General features: G+C 41.2%; 1 protein-coding gene across 2 annotated transcripts in view; it reads right to left on the bottom strand.

Moving 5' to 3' along the window:
* Positions 1-17,441, bottom strand: part of LOC110520353 (uncharacterized) — a 31,118-nt gene that overhangs the window by 9,757 nt on the left and 3,920 nt on the right. Inside the window, exons 2-7 of one of the 2 annotated variants that reach the window (XM_036974881.2) lie at positions 14,413-14,775; positions 11,134-11,166; positions 9,456-9,506; positions 9,215-9,301; positions 8,607-8,627; positions 8,464-8,481 (exon numbers count right to left, since the gene is read on the bottom strand). In XM_036974881.2, coding sequence (XP_036830776.2) covers positions 8,464-8,481; positions 8,607-8,627; positions 9,215-9,301; positions 9,456-9,506; positions 11,134-11,166; positions 14,413-14,775 — 573 coding nt within the window. The remainder of the gene's footprint in view (positions 1-8,463; positions 8,482-8,606; positions 8,628-9,214; positions 9,302-9,455; positions 9,507-11,133; positions 11,167-14,412; positions 14,776-17,441) is intronic. The other variant, XM_036974882.2, reaches the window with a different exon arrangement.

The raw sequence follows: 17,441 nt of genomic DNA on the forward strand, positions 1-17,441 counted from the left end.
GTAAAGGGGCTGAATAATTTTGCACGCCCAATTTTTCAGTTTTTGATTTGTTAAAAAAGTTTGAAATATCCAATAAATGTCGTTCCACTTCATGATTGTGTCCCACTTGTTGTTGATTCTTCACAAAAAAATACAGTTTTATATCTTTATGTTTGAAGCCTGAAATGTGGCAAAAGGTCGCAAAGTTCAAGGGGGCCGAATACTTTCGCAAGGCACTGTACCTAGGCGTCAACAGCAACCTTGGGAAAATCCTCAGCATAATCATTAACAGCAGACTCATACATTTCTTCTGTGAAAACAATGTACTGAGCAAATGCCAAATTGGCTTTTTACCAAACTAACGTACAACAGACCATGTATTCACCCTGCACACGCTAATTGACAAAGAAACAAACCAAAACAAAGACAAAGTCTTCTCATGCTTTGTTGATTTCAAAAAAGCTTTTGACTCAATTGGGCATGAGGGTCTGCTATACAAATTGATGGAAAGTGGTGTTGGGGGAAAACCATACAACATTAGACAAGGATGCAGCTTAAGCCCCAAGCCTCTTCAAGATATATATCAACGAATTGGCGAGGGCACTAGAACAGTCTGCAGCACCCGGCCTCACGCTGCTAGAATCAAATGTCAAATGTTTACTGTTTGCTGATGATCGGGTGCTTCTGTCACTAACCAAGGAGGGCCTACAGCAGCACCTAGATCTTCTGCACAGATTCTGTCAGACCTGGGCCCTGTCAGACCTGGGCCCACCAAGCTGGTCCTGGGGCTCTGTTCACAAACACAAACAGACCCACAAACCCAATTTTGATCAACTCCCATATCTATTGGGTAAAATACAACAGTGTGCCATCACAGCAGCAAGATTTGTGACCTGTTGCCACAAGAAAAGGGCAACCAGTGAAGAACAAACACCATTGTAAATAGAACCCATATTTATGTTTATTTATTTTCCCTTTTGTATTTTAACTATTTGCTCATAATATGACATTTGAAATGTCTTTATTCTTTTGGAACTTTTGTGAGTGTAATGTTTACTGTAAAAGAAAAATGTGTTTATTTCACTTTTGTTTATTAGCTATTTCACTTGCTTTGGCAATGTAAACATGTTTCCCATTCCAATAAAGCCCTTAAATTGAATTGAATTTGAGAGAGAGAGAGAGAGCGAGAGAGAGAGAGAGAGAGAGAGAGAGGGGGGGGGGGGGTGGGGGGGGGGGGGGGGAGATAAAGAGAGAGAGAGAGAGATACATCATGGGACAAAACACCCACAGAAAATCCACAGAAAGAATGTTCCTAAAACATCCAAAATGTACAAAGAAATTCCACAAACCATGAGTGCAGGGCAGAACTTGGAAGGTTCATGCAAGTACAGAGCATTTATAGTCAACAGTCTTTGCCCAAAGAGTGGCACGTTAACAAAACTGGCCCAAATACACAAGATCGACATGAACACAAATAATCTGTCCCCAAGGGCAAAACTTAGACAGCTGGAGGTGAATAATAAGAATGCATACATCGGCTATTGGCAAAGTGAGGTTGAAGTTCAGAGAAAGACTTCACTTAAGCAGAATACTTAACACGTGTAAAAGACCCCAAACAAAGAAAAACATAAACCAAATACAGAATTAGTGATGATAGCCTGGCAATTGAAACAGGACGCCATCAAAAAACATGGCTGGCCAGAGAGGACTGACTACAGTATGTCATAACTGTGGGTCAGGAGAGAGAGAAAGTGAAGAACACTTTCTAATCTTCTGTCCCAAATATAGATTACCTAGAGAGTCCTTTTCCCCCAAATTCATAATGAAAATGTCAAATAATTGGACAGAACAATCAAACAACAAACACTTTCTTTACTTTTGGTGCAAAGGTATGTGGTGATAGAGTTGGCAGCACAATATGTCACAGCTTGCCACAAGTTAAGGGAGGAAATATAAAATGTACTATCTTCTCCATATATTATAATTATAGTATATAGACTATATAAATGCCAACAATATTTTTCATTTTTCTCTTATACATATATTTTAATATTATTATTACTTTAATGTTGTTGTTTTTTCATTACATTAATTTGATTCTGAACGTTGACCATTATTACACTTTTGTAATAGATATTTCTTTGTTTTATTTATTACAGTATATAGGTATTTCTATAATGTGTGACATCAAAAAAAAAAATGGTTTGATATACATTTAAATATGATTTTCTTGCAGATTCACATTTGTATTTACAGGAACAAGAGTCTAGATATGCACAATGAGACAGATCGTTGCGACATAGGGCTGTGCATTATCATGCTGAAACATGATGTGATGGCGGCAGATGAATGGCACGACAACGGGCCTCAGGATCTCGTCACGATAGCTCTGTGCATTCAAATTGCCATCGATAAAATGCAATTTTGTTTGTTGTCTGTAGCTTATGCTTGCCCATACCATAACCCCACCTCCACCTCTGTTCACAACGTTGACATCAGCAAACCTCTTGACCACGCGACGCCATACACATGGTCTGCGGTTGTGAGGTCGGTTGGATGTACTGCCAAATTCTCTAAAACGACGTTGGAGGCGGCTTATGGTAGAAATTAACTTTCAGTTCTCTGGCAACAGCTCTGATGGACATTCCTGCAGTCAGCATGCCAATTGCATTGTGTTGTGCTACAAAACTGCATATTTTTGAGTGGCCTTTTATTATCCCCAGCAGTAGGTGCACCTGTGTAATGATCATGCTGTTTAATCAGCTTCTTGATGTGCCACACCTGTCAGGTGGGTGGATTATCTTAGCAAAGGAGAAATGCTCACGAACGGGAATGTAAACAAATTAGTGCACAAATTTGAGAGAAATAAGCTTTTTGTGTGCATGGAAAATGTCTAGGATCTTTGATTTCAGCTCGTGAAACATGGGACCAAAACCTTACATGTGGCATTTATATTTTTGTTTGGTGTAAATATATTTTTTGTATTAAAGCTATTTTGTTTTTAACCTAACCTATAGCCTGACCCATTAACTTATGTATTACTGCCCCCAGTTGCAAGAAGTGGCATACCCCCAAAAAACTATACAACACGAATGGCTCCTAGACTCCCACGCTTGTGGAGAAAAGGTTCCAAAACGGTTCTTTGTCTGTCCCCATAGGAGAACCTTTTCTGGTGCCAGGTAGAACCCTTTTGGGTTCCATGTTGAATCCTCTGAGGGTTCTACATGGAAGGGCTCTCCTATGGGGACCATAAAGAACCCTTTTCGGCTCTAGATATAACTTTTTTTCCTAAAAGTGCAAGCATGTTTCTGTCTCTAACACAAACACTAAAACCAAAACTAAATAATATTAAAAAATTGTTTAAATAATGTACAAAACTAAAACTAAATAAAAAACTAGCAATCAGATCTGAAAATTAAATGAAACTAAACAGAATTTCAAATAATATTTAAAAACCGGATAGAAAACCCCCCACAAAACTATAATAACCTTGGCTAACACACACACACACACACGCATACACACACACACACACGCACACACACACACACACACACACACACACACACACACACACACACACACACACACACACACACACACACACACACACACACACACACACACACACACACACACACAACTACATACATGCACGCAGACACACACATTCACACACACACAATGGAAATGGAATGTGGGGGAGAAAACTCTCTGAGACAAGAAGGGACAGTTAAGACACTGAGCCCCGCATATCACAGTATGGAAACTAGAAACTATTCTACAGTATGGAAACTAGAAACTATTCTACAGTATGGAAACAAACTATTCTACAGTATGGAAACTAGAAACTATTCTACAGTATGGAAACTAGAAACTATTCTACAGTATTGAAACTAGAAACTATTCTACAGTATGGAAATTAGAAACTATTCTACAGTATGGAAACTAGAAACTATTCTACAGTATGGAAATTAGAAACTATTCTACAGTATGGAAATTACAAACTATTCTACAGTATGGAAACTAGAAACTATTCTACAGTATGGAAACTAGAAACTATTCTACAGCATGGAAACTGGAAACTAGTCTACAGTATGGAAACTAGAAACTATTCTACAGTATGGAAACTAGAAACTATTCTACAGTATGGAAATTAGAAACTATTCTACAGTATGGAAACTAGAAACTATTCTGCAGTATGGAAACTAGAAACTATTCTACAGTATGGAAACTAGAAATTATTCCACAGTATGGAAACCAAACTATTCCACAGTATGGAAACTAGAAACTATTCTACAGTATGAAAACTAGAAACTAGTCTACAGTATGGAAACTATAAATTATTCTACATTATTGAAACTAGAAACTATTCTACAGTATGGAAACCAAACTATTCCACAGTATGGAAACTAGAAACTATTCTACAGTATGGAAACCAAACTATTCCACAGTATGGAAACTAGAAGCTATTCTACAGTATGAAAACTAGAAACTAGTCTACAGTATGGAAACTATAAACTATTCTACAGTATGAAAACTATAAACTATTCTACAGTATGAAAACCAGAAACTAGTCTACAGTATGGAAACTAGAAACTATTCTACAGTATGGAAACTAGAAACTATTCTACAGTATGGAAACCAAACTATTCTACAGTATGGAAACTAGAAACTATTCTACAGTATGGAAACTAGAAACTATTCTACAGTATGGAAACTGGAAACTAGTCTACAGTATGGAAACTAGAAACTATTCTACAGTATGGAAACTAGAAACTATTCTACAGTATGGAAACTGGAAACTAGTCTACAGTATAGAAACTAGAAACTAGTCTACAGTATGGAAACTAGAAACTATTCTACAGTATGGAAACTAGAAACTATTCCACAGTATCGAAACTAGAAACTATTCTACAGTATGGAAACTAGAATATATTCTACAGTATGGAAACTAGAAACTAGTCTACAGTATGGAAACTAGAAACTATTCTACAGTATGGAAACTGGAAACTAGTCTACAGTATGGAAACTAGAAACTATTCTACAGTATGGAAACTAGAAACTAGTCTACAGTATGGAAACTAGAAACTAGTCTACAGTATGGAAACTAGAAACTAGTCTACAGTATGGAAACTAGAAACTATTCTACAGTATGGAAACTGGAAACTAGTCTACAGTATGGAAACTAGAAACTATTCTACAGTATGGAAACTAGAATATATTCTACAGTATGGAAACTAGAAACTATTCCACAGTATGGAAACTAGAAACTATTCCACAGTATGGAAACTAGAAACTATTCTACAGTATGGAAACTGGAAACTAGTCTACAGTATGGAAACTAGAAACTATTCTACATTATGGAAACTAGAAACTAGTCTACAGTATGAAAACTATAAACTATTCTACAGTATGAAAATCAGAAACTAGTCTACAGTATGGAAACTAGAAACTATTCTACAGTATGGAAACTAGAAACTATTCTACAGTATGGAAACCAAACTATTCTACAGTATGGAAACTAGAAACTATTCTACAGTATGGAAACTAGAAACTATTCTACAGTATGGAAACCAAACTATTCTACAGTATGGAAACTAGAAACTATTCTACAGTATGGAAACCAAACTATTCTACAGTATGGAAACTAGAAACTATTCTACAGTATGGAAACTAGAAACTATTCTACAGTATGGAAACTGGAAACTAGTCTACAGTATGGAAACTAGAAACTATTCTACAGTATGGGAACTAGAAACTATTCTACAGTATGGAAACTGGAAACTAGTCTACAGTATGGAAACTAGAAACTATTCTACAGTATGGAAACTAGAAACTATTCTACAGTATGGAAACTATAAACTATTCTACAGTATGGAAACTATAAACTATTCTACAGTATGGAAACTAGAAACTATTCTACAGTATGGAAACTAGAATATATTCTACAGTATGGAAACTAGAAACTATTCTACAGTATGGAAACTAGAAACTATTCTACAGTATGGAAACTAGAAACTATTCTACAGTATGGAAACTATAAACTATTCTACAGTATGGAAACTATAAACTATTCCACAGTATGGAAACTATAAACTATTCTACAGTATGGAAACTATAAACTATTCCACAGTATGGAAACTATAAACTATTCTACAGTATGGAAACTATAAACTATTCTACAGTATGGAAACTATAAACTATTCTACAGTATGGAAACTATAAACTATTCTACAGTATGGAAACTATAAACTATTCTACAGTATGGAAACTATAAACTATTCTACAGTATGGAAACTATAAACTATTCTACAGTATGGAAACTATAAACTATTCTACAGTATGGAAACTAGAAACTATTCTTTTTTTTTTTTTTTTTTTTTTTTTTTTTTGAATTTTACCCCTTTTTCTCCCCAATTTCGTAGTATCCAATTGTGTAGTAACTACTATCTTGTCTCATCGCTACAACTCCCGTACGGGCTCGGGAGAGACGAAGGTTGAAAGTCATGCGTTCTCCGATACACAACCAACCAAGCCGCTGCTTCTTTAACACAGCGCACATCCAACCCGGAAGCCAGCCGCACCAATGCGCCGGAGGAAACACCGTGCACCTGGCCACCTTGGCTAGCGTACACTGCGCCCAGCCCGCCACAGGAGTCGCTGGTGCGCGATGAGACAAGGACACCCCTACCGACCAAGCCCTCCCTAACCCGGGCGACGCTAGGCCAATTGTGCGTCGCCCCACGGACCTCCCGGTCGCGGCCGGTTACGACAGAACTAGAAACTATTCTACAGTATGGAAACTAGAAACTATTCTACAGTATGGAAACTAGAAACTAGTCTACAGTATGGAAACTAGAAACTATTCCACAGTATGGAAACTAGAAACTATTCCACAGTATGGAAACTAGAATATATTCTACAGTATGGCAACAAGAAACTATTCCACAGTATGGAAACTAGAAACTATTCCACAGTATGGAAACTAGAAACTATTCCACAGTATGGAAACTAGAAACTATTCTACAGTATGGAAACTAGAAACTATTCTACAGTATGGAAACTAGAAACTATTCTACAGTATGGAAACTGGAAACTAGTCTACAGTATGGAAACTAGAAACTATTCTACAGTATGGAAACTAGAAACGATTCTACAGTATGGAAACTGGAAACTAGTCTACAGTATAGAAACTAGAAACTAGTCTACAGTATGGAAACTAGAAACTATTCTACAGTATGGAAACTAGAAACTATTCCACATTATCGAAACTAGAAACTATTCTACAGTATGGTAACTAGAAACTATTCTACAGTATGGAAACTATAAACTATTCTACAGTATGGAAACCAAACTATTCCACAGTATGGAAACTAGAAACTATTCTACAGTATGGAAACTAGAAGCTATTCTACAGCATGGAAACTGGAAACTAGTCTACAGTATGGAAACTAGAAACTATTCTACAATATGGATACTATAAACTACTCCACAGCATGGAAACTAGAAACTATTCTACAGTATGGAAAACAAACTATTCCACAGTATGGAAACTAGAAACTATTCTACAGTATGGAAACTAGGACCTATTCCACAGTATGGAAACTAGAAACTATTCCACAGTATGGAAACTAGAAACTATTCTACAGTATGGAAACCAAACTATTCTACAGTATGGAAACCAAACTATTCCACAGTATGGAAACTAGAAACTATTCTACAGTATGAAAACTGGAAACTATTCTACAGTATGGATACTAGAAACTATTCTACAGTATGGAAACTAGAAACTATTCTACAGTATGGAAACTAGAAACTATTCCACAGTATGGAAACTAGAAACTATTCTACAATATGGAAACTAGAAACTATTCTACAGTATGGAAACTAGAAACTATTCCACAGTATGGAAACTAGAAACTATTCTACAATATGGATACTAGAAACTATTCCACAGTATGGAAACTAGAAACTATTCTACAGTATGGAAACTAGAAAATATTCCACATTATGGAAACTATAAACTATTCCACAGTATGGAAACTATAAACTATTCCACAGTATGGACACTAGGACCTATTCTACAATATGGATACTAGAAACTATTCCACAGTATGGAAACTAGAAACTATTCCACAGTATGGAAACTAGAAACTATTCTACAGTTTGGAAACTAGAAACTATTCCACAGTATGGACACTAGAAACTATTCCACAGTATGGAAACTAGGACCTATTCTATAATATGGATACTAGAAACTATTCCACAGTATGGAAACTAGAAACTATTCCACAGTATGGAAACTAGAAACTATTCTACAGTATAGAAACTAGAAACTATTCCACAGTATGGAAACTAGAAACTATTCCACAGTATGGAAACTAGAAACTATTCCACAGTATGGAAACCAAACTATAGTATGGAAACATCCAGAACACACACATTGGAGAGAGAGACAGAGAGTGAGGGAGCAGGACTCACCTTGATTTTCAGCTGTGCCTGATTAGAAGAAATAAAATCAAAGAAACAGACAATTATTCACATAACACACACACAAATAAAACACACACGTACACCCCCCGATTATTGACATAATATATCATTAGGGGAAGCAAGGCCTTTACCTTCTGCTTCTGCTGCATGGGCTGGAAAAAGAGAAGGGGGAGGCATTATTCAAACTCAGTCGGTAATCTAGTTGATGCCCTGAAGGTATTTACTGCTATAGAGTTTCTGCTCTAACCGGTTGGAAAGGACAAATCTACATGCAAACACTCACACACACGTACTGTACTTAACCAAGTGTATATTTGCATATGGATCATAGTGAATGTGAGTCATTAATGACTGGAAATGTCTGTAAGCTGCAGCACCTGAAGGCCTCTCTGTCTCTGGTTCTCATGCATGTTGGAGCATGATAAACCTCCTGCATGTGACTCATTAGTCTATATTAGTCACTTTATTGGTCATAGACCACAATGAGCCCTGAGCAGTTAATATATTGTGGAAGCTGTTTTCTGACTCATCCATAGAGACTCCATATCTAACTGTATATCAGAATGTAATCAATCGGACACAGTGTAATGATGTAGAAATGTTCCCATTATTATATCAAGTGTCAGTTTCAGTTAACAGACATTTGTCTGGTTCTATACTGTGCTGGAGCCAACTCTTCTTGCCCAGTTCCATACCACATGTGTTGTAGCCCCTAGCAGCAGCAGTATAAGATACTAACCAACTGAGCCCCCGCTGCGCCTCTTCCCTCCCGCGGGTGTGTCTTCCTCATTCTCAGCTATAGCGTCCTCCAGATCCAAATCTCCCCCTGTTTCAGTTCATTAAAACAATGAGTTTTCATTTATCAACGATGTGGTGTCAACTTTAGTGTGGCGTGTAAAGCCAAACTAGCCCTTCCCCCTGAAACACACACACACACATAAAAACACGTGCTTAGTCACACAGGCCGTTGAGACTCTCACCTGTCTTCTCCTCCGTGGGCTCGCTCTCTGCTGGTGTTTCAGGCTCCACCTCTGTAAAAGGAAGGATTGAGGAGAGGTGAGACAGGTGTTGTCAGGGACATGGAGGAGAGGTGAGACAGGTGTTGTCGGGGAAGAGGGAGGAGAGGTGAGACAGGTGTTGTCAGGGAAGAGGGAGGGGAGTGGAGACAGGTGTTGTCAGGGACGAGGGAGGAGAGGTGAGACAGGTGTTGTCAGGGAAGAGGGAGGAGAGGTGAGACAGGTGTTGTCAGGGACATGGAGGAGAGGTGAGACAGGTGTTGTCGGGGAAGAGGGAGGAGAGGTGAGACAGGTGTTGTCAGGGAAGAGGGAAGGGAGTGGAGACAGGTGTTGTCAGGGAAGAGGGAGGAGAGGTGAGACAGGTGTTGTCAGGGGAAAGGGAGGAGAGGTGAGACAGATGTTGTCAGGGAAGAGGGAGGAGAGGTGAGACAGGTGTTGTCAGAGAAGAGGGAGGGGAGGTGAGACAGGTTTTGTCAGGGGAACGGGAGGAGAGGTGAGACAGGTGTTGTCAGGGAAGAGGGAGGGGAGGTGAGACAGGTGTTGTCAGGGACATGGAGGAGAGGTGAGACAGGTGTTGTCAGGGAAGAGGGAGGAGAGGTGAGACAGGTGTTGTCGGGGAAGAGAGAGGGGAGGTGAGACAGGTGTTGTCAGGGAAGAGGGAGGAGAGGTGAGACAGGTGTTGTCAGGGAAGAGGGAGGGGAGGTGAGACAGGTGTTGTCAGGGAAGAGGGAGGGGAGGTGAGACAGGTGTTGTCAGGGAAGAGGGAGGGGAGGTGAGACAGGTGTTGTCAGGGATGAGGGAAGGGAGGTGAGACAGGTGTTGTCAGGGAAGAGGGAGGGGAGGTGAGACAGGTGTTGTCAGGGAAGAGGGAGGAGAGGTGAGACAGGTGTTGTCAGGGAAGAGGGAGAAGAGGTGAGACAGGTGTTGTCAGGGAAGAGGGAGGAGAGGTGAGACAGGTGTTGTCAGGGAAGAGGGAGGAGAGGTGAGACAGGTGTTGTCAGGGAAGAGGGAGGGGAGGTGAGACAGGTGTTGTCAGGGAAGAGGGGGGAGAGGTGAGACAGGTGTTGTCAGGGAAGAGGGAGGAGAGGTGAGACAGGTGTTGTCAGGGAAGAGGGAGGGGAGGTGAGACAGGTGTTGTCAGGGAAGAGGGAGGAGAGGTGAGACAGATGTTGTCAGGGAAGAGGGAGAAGAGGTGAGACAGGTGTTGTCAGGGAAGAGGGAGGGGAGGTGAGACAGGTGTTGTCAGGGAAGAGGGAGGAGAGGTGAGACAGGTGTTGTCAGGGAAGAGGGAGGAGAGGTGAGACAGGTGTTGTCAGGGAAGAGGGAGGAGAGGTGAATAAAGGACTACAGGACTAAAGTAGCATTGCACACTGTATAGACATGTGGTATCTGTGACTCCAGGGTTGTAGGCCTAGCTGTAAGAGCAGCAGTGGCAGGTGAGGTAGACTTGAAATAAATAAAAACCTGCTCACTAAAGTCTGACATCAGAGCTTCTCAAACACAGTCGAACTGTGTCTCTACTTCTATAGTAAACTAACATTACTGGTTCACCAGAAAACTGCAGTCTTGTAAATGTAGGGGGGAAAGCGGAAATGTTTGTTACTGACAGTCCGATTTACCAAAGTAAATAAACCATTTTTACCTGGTTCAACAGCTTCAGACAGATCTAGTTCATCTGCAGAAAAAAACAGACACATAGAAACAGACATAAACACAAAGAAATATGAGCAGCACCTTCAGGCTGATTTATGACTGTCTGAGAGGCCAGAGTTGTTTGTTCAGTTGGAGCAAATGGGGGAAAACTCTTTAAAAAGGAGCAGGTACTACCTGAACTTGTCAAAGAAAGCTATATTTCAGTTTTTCCATTTCAAAAGTTTTGTGTTTTTTTGGGCCCAGATGTCAATGTCTAACTGTAAATATGGTCAGGTGAGAGGTGAGGGTTAAGGGATAAGGACTGTGAATGTGTTGATGTTGTGTTTTACCTTCATCTATCACTCGCTACTACACAGCCGCTATAGATTATCATCCATTTCGTCTGATATGTTACAAATTACAATTTGTTGTAGCTAACGTTAGCTAGGTGGCTAGGTGTCTGGTTAAGATTAGGGGTAAAGGTTAGGAACTGGGGTTAAGGTTAGGGTTAAGGTTATGGTTAGGGTTAGGGGAAGGGTAGCTAACATGCTAAGTAGTGGCAAAGCAGTAAAATATTTGTAAATAGTTGCAAATTAGCTAAAATGCTAAAGTTGTCTGTGATGTTACTCGAACACCCAACCTTTGGGTTGCAAGACATTTACGTTAAACGCCCACCCATCCTCCCTGACCAACCTCCCTCCTTTCAATTTTTTGGCTTAAGTAACCTTCTGTCTTATGTAACCATAACAAACATAACATATCAGACTAATTTAAGCTTCACAGATTTACTTTTACTATGTTACATCTAGTCTGAGGTCAGGGTGGAGAGAGAGGGAGGGGTGTGTTGTTAGGGGTACACCCAGTACCGATTCATTTGAATTTAATCCGTCAGAGCATGTATTCCCAAACTGGGGTACGGGGGTACACGCAATGCCGTCGGGGGGTACGCCAAATAAAAATGTGATTCAGATTTTTTTGTTTTTTTTATAAATAAATAAAAGTAGTAAGACATGTATAAATGCAACAGATACCATTAACAAGGGACTAGAAGCGTCTTATATGGTGAGCTACCAAGTGGCTAGGACAGGTGAGCCCCATGCTACTGTGAAGGACTTAAATCTTCCTGCTGCCACGGATATGGCTGGGACAATGCTGGGGGAAAAGGCCAACAAAAACTATACAGACAACGCCTTCATCAAACAACACTGTTTAACAATGCATCAGTGACATGGCAGGAGATGTTTTGAAACAATTACTGCTTCGCATACAAGACAGTGAATTCTATGTTACTGGTGGATGAGTCAACAGACGTGGCGGGCCTGGCACAGCTGCTGGTATTTGTCCGTTACGTTTATGGAGGGTCAATTAAGGAAGACATCCTCTTCTGCAAACCACTGGAAACCAGGACAACATGAGAGGATATGTTTAAAGTACTGGACAGCTTTGTTACATCAAATGGACTTTGGTGTTTAAGATGTGTTGATATCTGTACTGATGGCGCAAAAGCCATGACAGGGAGACATAGTGTAGTGGTAACGCGCATGTAAGCAGTTGCTCCCGACACCACTTGGGTACACTGCAGCATCCAACAAGAAGCTCTTGCTGCCAATGGAATGCCTGACAGCTTGAAAGATATTTTGGACAATACAGTGAAAATGGTTAAAGCAAGGCCCCTGAACTCTCGTGTATTTTCTACATTATGATTTGGGCAGCGACGATGTAAGGCTTTTTTCTTTATTGACCATCATTTTCACTTGTCTGACCGCTTGCATGATGACGAGTTTCTCACACGACTGGCCTATCTGGATGATGTTTTTTCTCGCCTGAATAATCTGATTCTAGGATTACAGGAACTCTCCGTAACTATAGTCAATGTGCGAGACAAAATTGAGGCTATGATTAAAAAGTTGGACCTCTTTTCTGTCTGCATTAACAAGGACAACACACAGGTCTTTCAATCAACGTATGGTATTTTGCGTGCAAATGAACTCAAGCTTACGGACAATGTCAAATGTGATATAGCGAACCACCTGAGTGAGCTAGGTGCACAATTACGCAAGTACAATCCCGAAACGGAAGACACAAACCACTGGGTTCGTTATCCCTTTCATGCCCTGCCTCCAGTCCACTTACTGATATCTGAACAAGAGAACCTCATCGAAATTGCAACAAGCGGTTCTGTGATAATGTTATTTAATCAGAAGCCACTGCCAGATTTCTAGATAGGGCTGCGCTCAGAGTTTCTTGCCTTGGCAAATCACTCTGTTAAGCCACTGATGCCCTTTGCAACCACGTACCTATGTGAGAGTGGATTCTCGGCCCTCACTAGCTTGAAAAGTAAATACAGGCACAGACTGCGTGTGGAAAATGATTTAAACTGAGACTCTCTCCAATACAACCCAACATTGCAGAGTTATGTGCTTCCTTTCAAGCACACCCTTCCCATTAACCTGTGGTGAGTTATTCACAATTTTTTGATGAACACATAAGGTTCTAAATACAGAGCAAATGGCTAAATAAAGAGCAAAATTATTGATTATTATTATATTATTATTTGTGCCCTGGAGCTCTTTGTAAGAGCTCTTTGTCACTTCCTACGAGCCGGAAAAAAACTCACACTCATTCTTATGTTTAATAAATGTATCGTACAGTGTGTATATGTGTGTGGCAGGCTTACAATGATGGCAAAAAACAACATTTGAGAGTGTGCTGACCCTGGTGCTGGAGGGGGTACACAGCTGGAGGTTGAATGTTTGAAGGGGTATGGGACTATACAAAGTTGGGGAACCACTGCGTTACAGAATAGTGCCTTGAGGTCTACACACTGGCAGAATCACAGTGTTAAAGTGTTTGGATTTACAGTTTAAGACTGCTTTCAGAGCACTTTCTCTGGCCTTCCAACACACATTCGAAAATTCTTCTGTGTCTTCTGTCTGTCTAGAATAGAACTTGTACAGTGTCCTACGAGAAGTTCATCGGCTAGAATGTCAGAATATGTTACTGTGGCTGGCTGTTGACTCTGTGTCGATCAGATTCCTCAGATGGCCAACTAAATTGTACTTGACCCTCCCCACCCACTTCACCTGTAACTCCATCCCCTCCAATTCAGTTTTCAAAAAAGTAAGGACAAACGGATCCAAGAACTCAAACCCAAAGCTATACAGCTAAATGAATTGAAACTGGTCCTATACACTTATATGCAAAGATCATGAATGTACTGTAGGCGTATGGGGTGTTTGACCTGCTGTGTGTGCATGTGTGTGTGTGTTTGTGTGTGTGTCTGGCTCACCTGGTTCAGCCTCAGCTTCAGGGGCTGCCTCTGATTTTACTGCTGGTTCGTCTACTACTTCTGCGTCCTCTTCCTCTGTGGCCGGAGCCTCCTCTTCCTCTGTGGCTGGAGCCTCTTCTGCAAGAGCGTCTTCTTCTGCCAGAGCATCCTCAACTGTCGGAGCCTTTTCCTCTTCCTCTTCTGCCGGAGCTTCTTCTTCTGCCGGAGCCTCCTCAGGTACCAGGGCCTCCTCGGCAGCTACTTCTTCTGCAGGGGCCTCCTCAGCTACCAGGGCCTCCTCGGCAGCTACTTCTTCTGCAGGGGCCTCGGGTTCTGCTGCTTCTGCCTCTGGTTCCTTCGCTTCTGGTTCAGTAGCAGGGTCTTCTGGAGAGAGGAACAGACTTTTCATTTAGCCAGCAGCAGTGTACCCCATCACATTTTATGACATCACAGATAAATATGACAGGTGTACTCTAATGAGCGTGTGTGTGCTGCAGTCAGAGGGGGCTGTGACATTCCCCTATTGTCTGTAAGGTGCAGCAATGTGCCAGAGAGTGTAACAGCGAAACAGCAGACAACCTTCTCACGTCAACCCTCTTACTTCTCTAAACCAGGCATGGCCAGCTGGTCCAGGAGGGACACAGTGTATGCAGACTTTTGTTCAAGCCCTGCTTCTGATCCACCTCCTGATTCAACTGGTCGACACTGAATAGCTGATCAGTTGAAGGTGTTCAAGCTGGGTTGGAACAAAAGCCTGAACACTCTGCAGCCCTCAGAGACTGGAGTTGCCCTTCCCTGTTCTAGAGAACAGAATCAATAGTCAAACACAATCCAACATCAACAATGACAAAGGCAGACAGACTGGCTTGTCATCTTATATGTGTACTGTCCTGTATGTGAGAGTTTCGTCAGGAAATGAAAGACAGGGACTTTAGACTACTGTACCTTAAACATACTGTACATACGTGTGTGGGGGGGAACCACATAAAAATGATACGTGTTGCTGTTCTCATGTGATATTAGACATGTTCTAAAGCTGTATGACTCATGTACATGAGCGAGACCCTATCCTGAGACTGACGCAGGGCCAATGCCTTTCCCCTAGTCCCATGTGAGTGTATATATGACATGCCAGAGACGCATGTTATGTGTGTGTGTGTGTGTGTGTGTGTGTGTGTGTGTGTGTGTGTGTGTGTGTGCGTGCGCGTGAGTGTGTGTCTTTAATAAAGACAGCTTCCCCTGTATTACATGAGTGTGTTAACAGGAAGTTTGGAACAGAAGGGAGGGGAGAGAACATAATGTTCATATTTGGGAGTTCCATAACACTACAGCGCGAGGCCTGGGCCTCATCAATTGGAACGATAGATGAGGCAGGTATACCCCACACAAACACACACTTAAACTCCCTTACACATAGTGCTATAATAAAAACAGGGCAAACTGCAACTCAAGGAAAGTTTTACTACAGAAAAGAGAAAATCACAACATGGGCAGCTCCAACTCCGACATTCAGCAACATACTGTACATACTGTAACATATACTGTAATGTAATGTAATATTATGTTATGTACTGTACAGGAATGATTAATCTTATCATTCCCATAGGAACCTAAAGAGAATACAAAACATGGGCACCATTTCACACACGCAGTGCAGCCCGGGCATAATGCTAAAAACCTGAAACATTTTAAAACACTGGGACGCTTATAATGTCAGGGAATCTATACTGTACAGTACACTACGCTTTGAGTGATGGTTAATGAGTAAGTGTGTGTGTGTGTGTGTGTGTGTGTGTGTGTGTGTGTGTGTGTGTGTGTGTGCGGGTGTGTGTGTGTGTGTGCGTGTGTGTGTGTGTGTGTGTGTGTGCGGGTGTGTGTGTGTGTGTGTGTGTGTGTGTGTGTGTGTGTGTGTGTGTGTGTGTGTGTGTGTGTGTGTGTGTGTGTGTGTGTGTGCGGGTGTGTGTGTGTGTGTGTGTGTGCGTGTGTGTGTGTGTGTGTGTGTGTGCGGGTGTGTGTGTGTGTGTGTGTGTGTGTGTGTGTGTGTGTGTGTGTGTGTGTGTGCGGGTGTGTGTGTGTGTGTGTGTGTGTGTGTGTGTGTGTGTGTGTGTGTGCGTGCCTGCATGCCTGTATGCGTGGGTAACCTTGCCCTCTCTGGTAACAGCAGGTACTCAGTACAATGTGAGGTGGTTGACAGGTGATATGTTCCAGTTAGTTAGAACATTGTGTTCTCAGGTATTTCTATTGTGTGGTGGCGTGGAGGGACCCTGTTGTTGTTTTCCCTGTTTCAGCTGACCCTGTGGAATAAATGCACTACTTTTGGCCACACAGAACCCAATGGACAAAATTATAGGTCACTATGGGGAATAGGCTGCCATTTCAGATGTACCAGTTGTTTTGAGTATCTGGAGGGTCACAGTAGAATCCAGGTGGCTCACAGCAGAGAACCACTGATCTAGAACATTCTACGGAACCACTGATCTAGAACATATACTGCTGCTCCTGTCTCTACATGTAGACCTGGTCTGGCTCTGAGCTGGGTGTAAGGCCATCTCCAAATACCTGTACTTGCGCTCGAAATATTATCCATTTTGGGAATGCGAAAATAGAATGTTTATAGGATGTAATTATTTTTAAATTGAGTATGATTTAAATGCAATGATGTCATACTAATTTCAGCCTCTCATATAGTAGAATTCTCTGCACACTATTGAGGAAGAGAACTGTCTTTTCAGACCCATGTGTGTTTGACAACAACTGATAATCAAAGAACGGGACGGAATGTAGCAAAATGAACGAATGGCAGGAAACAACATAACTGTGCATTAGATGTCACATTCTCAGTAGGATGAGCCTAGTGTGCTGTTATTCGTTTCTTACTGAATTTGTTTTTTTACTAAACAGTACGTTCTAAATAGTATGCAGGACGATTAATACACTGTATGTCGTTTTCGTAAGTAGTAGGCAAGACAGATTTCGGGCAAGGCCACAAAGTCATCTGGTCTGGCTCTGAGCTGTGTGTGTGTGTGCATTTGTGTGTGTTGTTTAATCTG

Source organism: Oncorhynchus mykiss, chromosome 3, assembly GCF_057628025.1.
Source record: "Oncorhynchus mykiss isolate SJ-2025 chromosome 3, ASM5762802v1, whole genome shotgun sequence".
NCBI classification, from domain to species: domain Eukaryota; kingdom Metazoa; phylum Chordata; class Actinopteri; order Salmoniformes; family Salmonidae; genus Oncorhynchus; species Oncorhynchus mykiss.